The 13,202-nt window shown below is 42.7% G+C and overlaps 1 protein-coding gene across 1 annotated transcript in view; it reads left to right on the top strand.

Moving 5' to 3' along the window:
- The first annotated feature begins 527 nt into the window (after positions 1-527).
- Positions 528-13,202, top strand: part of PMFBP1 (polyamine modulated factor 1 binding protein 1) — a 143,030-nt gene continuing 130,355 nt past the window's right edge. Inside the window, exons 1-2 of the mRNA XM_075282011.1 lie at positions 528-638; positions 1,798-1,932. Of these exons, the coding sequence (XP_075138112.1) occupies positions 1,903-1,932 (30 nt within the window). The 5' untranslated portion in view covers positions 528-638; positions 1,798-1,902. The remainder of the gene's footprint in view (positions 639-1,797; positions 1,933-13,202) is intronic.

Here is a 13,202-nt window from a genome sequence, read left to right as displayed (position 1 = left end):
TCACACTGGCATGAATGCAGATGAAGTGGGCGCTGTCTGCATCAGTCATATCAGCCCTATTCAAGTCTGTTGCTCTGATCCAAAGATGGATGAAATAAAAGGACTATACAACGGGAAATGTGAATGCACTATGAATAGTGCAAAATCTGACATTTCATGAATTTCAAATTTGGCTTTCTGTTAATGAAAAAAATGGTCCCATCTTTGAGGGGTATACTGTGTGACTGTGTGACTGTATAAGTGACAACATCACCACGTGGTCACCAACCGTCTACTCGCTACTGTATAGGCTCGTCTCCCTGGTAACTGTGCGACGCTTTCATTTCCTCTCCACCAACCTTCCATGGCTCGCGCCGCATTGGCCTTGTGAGCTGTCAATCAGCCGTTCTCACTTCCTATTGGTCTGTTTTACCTGTAGCGCCGGTTACTGAAATAAGCCGTTTCCTAGGCGACCAGCGTTTTACCCTACCACCGGAAGCGGGATGGCGGAGGAGCTCTGCTATTGGTTCTCCCGCCTGGGCGGTGAAGAGCGGTTGGAGAGGTTGCTTGTCCATCTGGTACAGCGGGCTGTGCAGCGGGTTAGGATGTGCTGAGGTGAATGAGGAGCAGTAAGCTGGTAGATGCCGCCTGCAGTGATGGTGAGACTCTTGGTGTTTGTGAGGTGAAGTGCCATTATACCTGTGTGGTGTGCAGTGGCTGCCTGCTCCTACAGGCTGTATTCTGTATATCCTCTGTGAGGTAGCATTACTCTGTGAGAGGATTTATCCTCTGTGTGTCCCATGTTGTAGTGCACATGAATGAATCCTTGTGACATCACAGCACCAGGTAACATAGGTGGAAGATACACTGACTTTATAGCACCAGACCCCAGTTATGTACTGGGCAGTGGTAGAGCGCAGATAGAAGTGCTTAGGGCTTTACCTTTGTATTCCAGCCATTCTGCACAGATTATAATTCTGTCAAATAATATAATATCTAACACAAGTACATTGCTGCCTTCTCTATTGCTTTGTAAGGCTATGTTCACACTACTGTTATTAATGTGTGTTGCTGTCTGCTGTTATAAGATGACAGTAACAGACATTAATGGGAGCCGAGTAACCGAGCCCTCTCCATCTGTGTTTGTTTCCATTGTAATGTAAACAATATGGCGGACGCTGTCTCTGTCATGTTTGTTTACTTTTGTAACAGAAAAATAGTCACGTGCGCATCCTGCGTTCTTCCATCAAATAAGTAAAAAATGTAATGGAAGAAACCTTCTCCAACTTTTACATCAGGGTGACTGAAGACTGACCCAGGCGGAGAGGCTTCATCTGTCACCTAATGTCCATTACTGTCATTTTGTGTTGGATAAGATATTGTTTGATGGTACCTCAGCGTTCTTTGACAGTTGCTTTGGCTTTGTCTGCTCTTCTGTTTCGTCATTAGAACAGGAGATCCATCCAGTGATGGGCAAAAACAGATCTAAAGGGACCCCATTGACTAAAATGGGGTCTTTCGAGTATCCCTTGTTTACACTGGACAATATAGTTGAGCAGGATTTTCTCACCTGTAAATTTAGGTAGACTCTGCACCAGAGGCCCTGAGCAATACACATTTTCATTGAAACAATCTAAATTGGAGGCACACCGAGTTATAAGTACATTATGAGCCTACAGAATTTTGTTGGACTCCATATAACAAAACCAATAGCACACACATCTGTACTATGCGGTATCTAGTTTTGTAAGTGCATTTTTCACTCTCATCTCTCCATACATCAGTTTTCTGAAATGCTTCTGCTTTGTAACTTTGCAGCTAATGATCCGTCAGTAACTTGAGGCAGACCAGAATTCAATTCACAGCCAAGGAGTTTTTTTTTTTTTTTTTTTTTCACAAGCGCTGCTTCAGAGGAGGAGCATCATGGAGACTGGAAGAGATGACGACTTACAGGTCACTAACCAGTGTTTTTAGTTAACATTATTGATCTGTGGTTTGCTGGGTGTTAGGCGACATGCACACGATGATGTCATCCATGTGCCGCCTATGCACTGGTCGTGCTTTCGCGGCTCCATTCATTGCTCCAAGTGAAAATACACAATCATATGTATGGGGCCCATAGAAATGAATGGGTCGGTGTTCTAGCCATGATAAATACGACTAGCACACCGACTGCACAGTGCATGAGGTCTAAGACTCAGGGTTCCTTTGTTCAGATTTTTACATGCTGGCTTTGAAGCTTAAACGAGTGGTGGGTGGAAGAGAAGGGTGTATCACATGTCCTTTATACGTTCTCTTCCATTATGATCCTCATATAATTTTGGCTTCAAAAACTGTAAGCAAAAACCTGAATGTGGAAGCTTATTACTCATATTAGCCTGAAACATTTAGGATAAGCCTACATGGGGGGCTTTTTCTGTGACTCTCGTAATGTGGCTAACAATTACCTTGTCCCCCTGTGACTCCTTCACCAATTTAAGTAAATGGAGTTGCATTGCGATCCCCGAGGGAGCTGAAACTATATATATATATATATATATATATATATATATATATATATATATATATATATATATATACACAGGTAGTCCTCGGGTTACGACGTTTCGTGGTTACGACTAGAGAACAGAAAACTGCCAGCACTCCCGACTAGCAAGGACTAGCCTGCGGCAAATCAGTGCTGGTTCTGCAGCAGGCTCGTCCTTGTTCATCGGAGGAGAGCTGGCAGCTTGCTGTTATAAGTGAGCTTACTTTTTCTCTTAGGTCTTCCGAACCGCTGCACACTAAATCACGTTGATCTGTTCCTACGCGGCGTCGGTATGGTAGGTTTCCGACTTACGTCGAAATTCGGTTTACGACGCCGCGCAAGAATGGATCAACGTCGTAAGTCGAGGACTACCTGTATATATATTTCTAAATTTTTTTTTTAGAAGGCGCTGTCACAGCACCCTCAGGGTTGCAATTCAACTCCATTAACTTATAGAGGTGAAGGAGACACAGGTAAATACAGCAATCTTTGGTCACCCAATGAGAGTTGTAGCTAAAATTGCTGTGTAGTCCTAGCCTTTACAAATTAGTGGCCAAATTGGTCCTTAAAGGGATGAGCCATCAATATTAGATCTGTGGGGGTCCAAGGTGTTGGACCTAGGTAATGGGAGAGCTGCAATGCTCACTTACCATACAAGTTGTCGCCAGCAAGTCCCCATTGACTTCAATGGGTTCTTCCTTGCTGTCTTCATATTGGTGATCTGTGGGGGTTCTGGGTGCCGGACCCAGCATATCTAATATTGATGGCCTATCCTGAGGATCGGCCATAAATCTTTGAAACTGGATTATCCCTTTAAAATGTACTTGTTGTTTTATTTAACTTTTCCGGATAAACTGTTATGTGTGCATATGTGATCATTATAGTTTATCATGTATAGTTTTTAGTTCTCTTCCATACATAACCTGAAATTAGTATCTTATTGTATGATCCCACTTAGGACTCCTTTACTGGGTCTATGTGGCTGTACAGTAGTGCCAATGGGGGAGCAAGAAAGCTAAATACTGTGCTCTACCAACAATTAACTTGCACTTAGCTGTAACTTAGTAGGCTTAGATAAGGCACCTCTGATCAAACTGTCAGCATGAGAAGTTGGCAGTTGAAATGCGTAAGGTGTAGATTGAGGGTGTAGCTGGAATAGTGGCACCGTAAAAACTCTGTAGGATGCAGTGTGAATAGCGGCATAACATCTAAAGTGCTGTTAGTTTAGTGGTGGCATTTTGCCTTACTTGTTATTACTATCAGCCTCTAGACTCTGCTATGAATAGTGTTTGTGGCATAGTCCCTAGCGGTATCACCTGAACCTGGTAGTCAGTAGGGTAGTAGGTAATAATTCATCCCTCTCTTCTTGCCCTGGACATTATCAGCAGATGACTGTTGGAGTTGTGGCTGTGATATACAAATACATTAGCTACTCTCCTAGATTTAGAGTCACATTCTGATTCTGTCCAAGTGTTTAAATGTGCAAATTTTAAGGAGCATTTTCTCTTTGTAAACTTGATGATTAATAAAGTTTATTATTTTAATTTTGTGGGGTTTGACCTGTTCTGATTCTGTTAATATGACACCACTGCATTATCCACAAATGCCACTGTCAGTAATACAGCAAGTGAGCAGGACAGTTTGTAAGCTGCGCCAGGGAAAATAACCGCAGGGGACCCAACATTTGGCTGACTGCCAGTTTAGGGTGTAAATTATGCAATGTTCCACATGTTAAATTGTAACTGAACTTTCAGATACCTTTTGATCTGATTGTATTTGTGTAATTAATACATTTTGTTATATGTAAAATTATATATTTTGGATAATTTCTGTGAAATCCTGCATTTTTTCACCCCGTCCCTTGCTTCTCTATTGAGCGCTGTTTCTGCCTCTCACGGAATGTTACTGTGTACAGGAGCACGGGGCTGTGTAACTTGTAGAGAAAATGAGGATGTGGAAGGGTCACTTCAAACATTTATATTTTGGACGTTATAAAAAAAGGCAAACTTGCTTTTGGTGTCATTCTCACACTGAAATTACTGTGCTTTCTAAATTATTTCCAGAGATATCACTGGTTGAAAACAGTCGGGATTAGGATATTTATATGCACCTGTATAAGGTTAGGTTCACACCTGCGCCTGCTCTATGTCTGGGGTTTCTGTCCCTGAATCCAATTAAAGGGATTCTATCATTAAAATTGTATTTTTTCTCCCTACCACGTTGGAATAGCCTTAAGAAAGGCTATTCTTCTCTTACCTTTAGATGTCTTCTCTGCGCTGCCGTTCCATAGAAATCCCGGTTTTCGTCAGTATGCATATAAGTTCTCTCGTAGCACTGGGGGCGGGCCCCAGCGCGCAAACAGCACTGGGTGCATCCCCAATGCTGCGAGAGAACTCTCCAGAGCCACGTTCTTCTTCGTCTGGAACAGCCTCTCTTTGCATCTTTTTCCACCGCTGGGTTCAAACTGCGCATGCCCGCCGGCTACAAGAAAATGGCCTCTTTCACTTACTGTGTAAGTGGCCAGTTTCTTGTGGCCGGCAGGCATGTGCAGTCGGCTTTGCCCGAGGCCTAGAAGTTTGAACCCAGCTCCGGAAGAAGATGCGAAGAGAGGCCGTTCCAGATGAAGATGGAGGTGTCGCTGGAGAGTTCTGTTGCAGCATTGGGGACGCCTCCAGTGCTATTTGTGCGCTGACCCCTGCCCCCAGTGCTGCAAGAGAACTCATTTGCATTTAGATGTCTTCTCTGGGCCCGCTGTTTGGTAGAAATCCCGGTTTTCGTTAGTATGCAAATGAGTTCTCTTGCAGCACTGGGGACCGGCCTCAGCGCGCAATGGAAAAAGTGAAGAAATGCAGGATTTCACAGAAAGGAGCAAAAAAATTTAATAAAATATATCACAAAATTTATTTATGACACACGTACTGCCAGAAAATCAAAAGTTGTCTGAAAGTTTAGTTACACTTTAACTGTATTTTGCAGTTCAGTAGGATTATAGCGGTGCACAATTTACATATAATCTATATCTATATTATAGTTTTACTCTTGCACAATAACACTGTTTTTGTGTTGCCATTTTTGAGGAATATATATATATATACTGTATATATATATATATATATATATATATATATATATATATATATATATATATATTATAGTCATGGCCAAAAGTTTTGAGAATGATGTAAATATTAATTTTTACAAAGTCTACTGCTTCAGTTGTTCTAATGGCAATTTGCATATACTCCAGAATGTTATAAAGAGTGATCAACTTAACAGCAATTACTTGCAAAGTCAATATTTGCCTAGAAAATGAACTTTATCCCCCAAAACACATTTCAACATCATTGCAGCCCTGCCTTAAAAGGACCAGCTAACATCGTTTCAGTGATTGCTCCATTAACACAGGTGTGGGTGTTGATGAGGACAGGGCTGGAGATCAATCTGTCATGATTAAGTAAGAATGACACCACTGGACACTTTAAAAGAAGGCTGGTGCTTGGCATCATTGTTCCTCTTCTGTTAACCATGGTTATCTCTAAAGAAACACGTGCAGTCATCATTGCACTGCACAAAAATGGCCTAACAGGGAAGAGTATCGCAGCTAGAAAGATTGCACCTCAGTCAACAATCTATCGCATCATCAAGACCTTCAAGGAGAGAGGTTCCATTGTTGGCAAAAAGGCTCCAGGGCGCCCAAGAAAGACCAGCAAGCACCAGGACTGTCTCTTAAAAGTGTTTCAGCTGCGGGATCGGGCTACCAGCAGTGCAGAGCTTGCTGAGGAATGGCAGCAGGCAGGTGTGAGTGCATCTGCATGCACTGTGAGGCGGGGACTCTTTGAGCAAGGCCTGGTCTCAAGGAGGGCAGCAAAGAAGCCACTTCTCTCCAGAAAAAACATCAGGGACAGATTGATATTCTGCAAAAGGTACAGGGAGTGGACTGCTGAGGACTGGGGTAAAGTAATTTTCTCTGATGAATCCCCTTTTCGATTGTTTGGGGCATCTGGAAAACAGCTTATTCGGAGAAGACGAGGTGAGCGCTACCACCAGTCTTGTCTCATGCCAACTGTAAAGCATCCTGAAACCATTCATGTGTGGGGTTGCTTCTCAGCCAAGGGAATCGGCTCTCACAGTCTTGCCTAAAAACACAGCCATGAATAAAGAGTGGTACCAGAATGTCCTCCAAGATCAAGTTCTCCCAACCGTCCAAGAGCAGTTTGGCGATCAACAATGCCTTTTCCAGCATGATGGAGCACCTTGCCATAAAGCAAAGGTGATAACTAAATGGCTCAGGGAACAAAACAGAGATTTTGGGTCCATGGCCTGGAAACTCCCCAGATCTTAATCCCATTGAGAACTTGTGGTCAATCATCAAGAGATGGGTGGACAAACAAAAACCTACAAATTCTGACAAAATGCAAGCACTGATTGTGCAAGAATGGACTGCTATCAGTCAGGATTTGTTCCAGAAGTTGATTGAGAGCATGCCAGGGAGAATTGCAGAGGTCCTGAAGAAGGGTCAACACTGCAAATATTGACTTGCTGCATTAACTCATTCTAACTGTCAATATAAGCTTTTATTACTCATAATATGATTGCAATTATATTTCTGTATGTGATAAAAACATCTGACAAACACACATAAAAACCAGAGGGCAGCAGATCATGTGAAAATATAATATTTGTGTCATTCTCAAAGCTTTTGGCCATGACTGTGTATATATACACTCACCGGCCACTTTATTAGGTACACCATGCTAGTAACGGGTTGGACCCCCTTTTGCCTTCAGAACTGCCTCAATTCTTCGTGGCATAGATTCAACAAGGTGCTGGAAGCATTCCTCAGAGATTTTGGTCAATATTGACATGATGGCATCACACAGTTGCCGCAGATTTGTCGGCTGCACATCCATGATGCGAATCTCCCGTTCCACCACATCCCAAAGATGCTCTATTGGATTGAGATCTGGTGACTGTGGAGGCCATTGGAGTACAGTGAACTCATTGTCATGTTCAAGAAACCAGTCTGAGATGATTCCAGCTTTATGACATGGCGCATTATCCTGCTGAAAGTAGCCATCAGATGTTGGGTACATTGTGGTCATAAAGGGATGGACATGGTCAACAACAATACTCAGGTAGGCTTTGGCGTTGCAACGATGCTCAATTGGTACCAAGGGGCCCAAAGAGTGCCAAGAAAATATTCCCCACACCATGACACCACCAGCCTGAACCGTTGATACAAGGCAGGATGGATCCATGCTTTCATGTTGTTGACGCCAAATTCTGACCCTACCATCCGAATGTCGCAGCAGAAATCGAGACTCATCAGACCAGGCAACGTTTTTTCAATCTTCAATTGTCCAATTTCGATGAGCTTGTGCAAATTGTAGCCTCAGTTTCCTGTTCTTAGCTGAAAGGAGTGGCACCCAGTGTGGTCTTCTGCTGCTGTAGCCCATCTGCCTCAAAGTTCGACGTACTGTGCGTTCAGAGATGCTCTTCTGGCTACCTTGGTTGTAACGGGTGGCTATTTGAGTCACTGTTGCCTTTCTATCAGCTCGAACCAGTCTGGCCATTCTCCTCTGACCTCTGGCATCAACAATGCATTTCCGCCCAGAGAACTGCCGCTCACTGGATGTTTTTTCTTTTTCGGACCATTCTCTGTAAACCCTAGAGATGGTTGTGCGTGAAAATCCCAGTAGATCAGCAGTTTCTGAAATACTCAGACCAGCCCTTCTGGCACCAACAACCATGCCACGTTCAAAGGCACTCAAATCACCTTTCTTCCCCATACTGATGCTCGGTTTGAACTGCAGGAGATTGTCTTGACCATGTCTACATGCCTAAATGCACTGAGTTGCCGCCATGTGATTGGCTGATTAGAAATTAAGTGTTAACGAGCAGTTGGACAGGTGTACCTAATAAAGTGGCCGGTGAGTGTATGTATATGTGTGTGTGTATATATATATATATATATATATATATATATATATATATATATATATATATATACACACACACACACACACACACTGTTGGCCAAAAGTCTTGGCACCCCTGCAATTCTGTCAGATAATACTCATTTTCTTCCAGAAAATGATTGCAAGCACAAACTCTTTGGTATTAATATCTTCATTTATTTTGCTTGCAATGAAAAAACACAAAAGGGAATGAAAAAAAAGTCAAATTATTGATCATTTTACACAAAACTCCAAAAATGGGCCAGACAAAAGTATTGGCACCCTCAGCCTAATGCTTGGTAGTGCAGCCTTTAGACAAAATAACATCAATGAGTTCCTTACAATGCTCTGCTGGAATTTTAGACCATTCTTCTTTAGCAAACTACTCCAGGTCCCTGAGATGTGAAGGGGGCCTTCTCCAAACTGCCATTTTGAGATCTCTCCACAGGTGTTCTATGGGATTCAGGTCTGGACTCATTGCTGGCCACTTTAGAAGTCTCCAGTGCTTTCTTTCAAACCATTTTCTAGTACTTTTTGGATTGTATTTTGGGTCATTGACCTGCTGGAAGACCCATGACCTCTGAGGGAGACCCAGCTTTCTCACACTGGGCCCTACATTATGCGGCAAAATTTGTTGGTAGTCTTCAGACTTCATAATGCCATGCACACAGTCAAGCAGTCCAGTGCCAGAGGTAGCAAAGCAACCCCAAAACATCAGGGAACCTCCGCCATGTTTGACTGTAGGGACTGTGTTCTTTTCTTTGAAGGCCTTTTTTTTTTTCCCTGTAAACTCTATGTTGATGCCTTTTCCCAAAAAGTTCTACTTTTGTCTCATCTGACCAGAGAACATTCTTCCAAAACATTTTTTCTCAGGTAAGTTTTGGCAAACTCCAACCTGGCTTTTTTATGTCTCTGGGTAAGAAGTGGGGTCTTCCTGGGTATTCTACCATACAGTCCCTTTTCATACAGATGCCGACGGATAGTACGGGTTAACGCTGTTGTACCTTTGGACTGCAGGGCAGCTTGAACTTGTTTGGATGTTAGTCGAGGTTCTTTATTCACTATCCGCACAATCTTGCATTGAAATCTCTCGTCAATTTTTCTTTTCTGTCCACATCTAGGGAGGTTAGCCACAGTGCCATGGGCTTTAAACTTCTTGATGACGCTGTGCATGATAGACACAGGAACATTCAGGTCTTTGGAGATGGACTTGTAGCCTTGAGATTGCTCATGCTTCCTCACAATTTTGCTTCTCAAGTCCTCAGACAGTTCTTTGGACTTCTTTCTTTTCTCCATGCTCAATGTGGTACACACAAGGACACAGGACAGAGGTAGAGTCAACTTTAATCCATTTCAACTGGCTGTAAGTGTGATTTAGTTATTGCCACCACCTGTTAGGTGCCTCAGGTAAGTAACAGGTGCTGTTAATGACACAAAGTAGAGAAGCATCACATGATTTTTTAAACAGTGCCAATACTTTTGTCCACCCCCTTTTTTATGTTTGCTGTGGAATTATATCCAATTTGGCTTTTTGACAATTCTTTTTGTGGTTTTCCATTGAAGACAAATTAAATGAAGATAATAATACTAAAGAATTTGTGATTGCAATCATTTTCTGGAAGAAAATGAGTATTATCTGACAGAATTGCAGGGGTGCCAATACTTTTGGCCAACTCTCTCTCTCTCTCTCTCTCTCTCTCTCTCTCTCTCTCTCTCTCTCTCTCTCTCTCTCTCTCTCTCTATATATATATATATATATATATATATATATATATATATATATGTACAGGGTGGGGCAAAAGGTATGAATCGGTTCTGACCGGCTAGCGCTCAGCCTGTGGTGGTGGTGGATAGAGGGGCAGGGCCTCGTTGTGGGAGTGGGAGGGTCTAGTTGTCAGTAGCATCCATGCCTTGGACGGGAGAGCATCGTGGGTTTGCTGTGAGGACGTTTTTTCAAAATGGCCGTTCTGTAATCACGACGCAGAGGGACTTCCGACTACACTTCAATATCCCTGTTGGGGGTAACGTCCCTGGGGGTAATGCAATTAGACGTTGGGCTATGACATTGGAAAAAACTGGTTCAGCAGCAACTCCTTCGGCAATTGAAAGACCCAGAACAGTAAGAACACCTCAAAATGTCATCCTGGTAAGAAATGCTATTGAATTGCCTCCCAACAGGACGGGGCTACATCCCACACTGCTAGGATTTCAATGGCGAGATTGAGGCAAATGTTCCCCCAGCGCCTCGTCTCTGTGAGGGGTGACGTGGAGTGGCCTGCGCGCTCACCAGATTTGAGCATTTGTGACTTTTTCCTTTGGGGGTACCTAAAGGAAAAGGTTTTTAAAAATCGTTCACATACCCTGGAAGAACTTAAGGACAGAATCAGGGAGGAAGTTACGGCAATACCCATCCAAATGTGCAGAAGAGCTTTTGAAAACTTCAGAATTCGCCTTCAAGAGTATATCGCTGCTGACGGCCACCATCTTCCTGATATCATCTTTAAAACTTAATGTAAAAAAATCCTAGATTCTGAACTGAATTAAGCAATATAAACATAATTTCTGTAAGTTGAGTTGTTTTTGTTTTATATCCCTTTAAAACAGGTTCATACCCTTTGCCCCACCCTGTACATATAAGATATATATATATATATATATATATATATATATATATATATATATATATATATATATATATATATGTATATATATATATATATATATATATATATATATATATATTATATATATAAAAATATTTTTTTTATTGTTGTCACTAGAACTCTAAGGGCTTATTTTTTTGTGGGATGAGTTGTAGTTTTGATTGTTTTATTTTATTTTTTCTTTAGCTTTTTATTCATTATTTGAGAGGCATGGTGACCAAATATGTGTCCTTTAAAGTGTCACGTTAAAGGATTTGTCCAGGCTAAACTTTTAAAGTTTAAAACTGCTGGAGGCAGTAAAAAAAAAAAAAAAAAAAAAAAAAAAAAAAGCATACTCACCTGTCTCTATTGTCATCCCGTGCTTTCCTGGTTCATCGGCTCTCCTGGATGTCTTCTGGTGTTGTCCTCAAGCCACTGATTGGTCTCAGCAGGTCTCAGGAAGAGGACCCTTGTCACCGGTAGTGATATTCAGACCCTTCACTGATTAAATCAGCCGTTTCAGCACAATTCCAGAAGATGCCACCGGAGCCAATGACCCTGAAGGCGCGGGAGGACACCGGAACAACGGGGGGATAGGTGAGTATACATTTTTTTTAAAATTTAATTCTCTGCTCCAAGCTTATTTAAATTTTAAAAGGGTTGTCCATTTTCTCAGATAACCGCTTTAAATATTCCAAAGTTAATACCATTACAATGATACCAAATTTATATATATTTTTTTTCACAGCTTTTATACAATAAAAAACGTGTTTGTGTGTTGCCATTTACTGAGGGACGGAAGTTATTTATTTTTCAGTTTATGGGGATGTATGAAGGCTTTTTATGTGTGGGGTAAGGAGACATTTCTGTTATCATTTGGAAACATACATTATATGTGATAACCAGCCAGCACTGGCATTAGAAAAACAAATAGAGATGAGCGAACACTAAAATGTTCGAGGTTCGAAATTCGATTCGAACAGCCGCTCAATGTTCGTGTGTTCGAACGGGTTTCGAACCCCATTATAGTCTATGGGGAACAGATACTCGTTAAGGGGGAAACCCAAATCCGTGTCTGGAGGGTCACCAAGTCCACTATGACACCCCAGGAAATGATGCCAACACCTCTGGAATGACACTGGGACAGCAGGGGAAGCATGTCTGGGGGCATCTAACACACCAAAGACCCTCTATTACCCCAACATCACAGCCTAACAACTACACACTTTACACACTCAATACCACCTCTCTGACAGTAGGAAAACACCTTGAAACATGTGTATTTGGCACTTGCAGTGAGGAGAGCTTGTCACCAGCAGTGAATTTGGCCCTTGTAGTAAGTTGAGGTTGGCACCAACATTTGTTTTGAAAATCAGGGTGGATTGAGCCTCTAACCAGCAGAGTTTGGGCAAATTCATGGTGGAGGGAGCCTCTAAACACCCCAGTTTGGGCAAATTCATGGTGGAGGGAGCCTCTAAAAACCCCAGTTTGGACCAATTCATGGTGGAGGGAGCCTCTAACCAGCCCAGTGTGGGCAAATTCATGGTGGAGGGAGCCTCTAAAAAACCCAGTTTGGACCAATTCATGGTGGAGGGAGCCTCTAACCAGCCCAGTTTGGGCAAATTCATGGTGGAGGGAGCCTCTAAAAAACCCAGTTTGGACCAATTCATGGTGGAGGGAGCCTCTAACCAGCCCAGTTTGGGCAAATTCATGGTGGAGGGAGCCTCTAAAAAACCCAGTTTGGACCAATTCATGGTGGAGGGAGCCTCTAACCAGCCCAGTTTGGGCAAATTCATGGTGGAGGGAGCCTCTAAACAGCCCAGTTTGGGCAAATTCATGGTGGAGGGAGCCTCTAAACAGCCCAGTTTGGGCAAATTCATGGTGGAGGGAGCCTCTAACCAGCCCAGTTTGGACCAATTAATGGTGGAGGGAGCCTCTAACCAGCCCAGTTTGGGCAAATTCATGGTGGAGGGAGCCTCTAAACAGCCCAGTTTGGACCAATTCATGGTGGAGGGAGCCTCTAAAAAACCCAGTTTGGACCAATTCATGGTGGAGGGAGCCTCTAAACAGCCCAGTTTGGGCAAATTCATGGTGGAG

Source organism: Leptodactylus fuscus, chromosome 7, assembly GCF_031893055.1.
Source record: "Leptodactylus fuscus isolate aLepFus1 chromosome 7, aLepFus1.hap2, whole genome shotgun sequence".
In the NCBI taxonomy this organism is placed as follows: domain Eukaryota; kingdom Metazoa; phylum Chordata; class Amphibia; order Anura; family Leptodactylidae; genus Leptodactylus; species Leptodactylus fuscus.
This window is presented reverse-complemented; position numbering and strand designations above follow the sequence as displayed.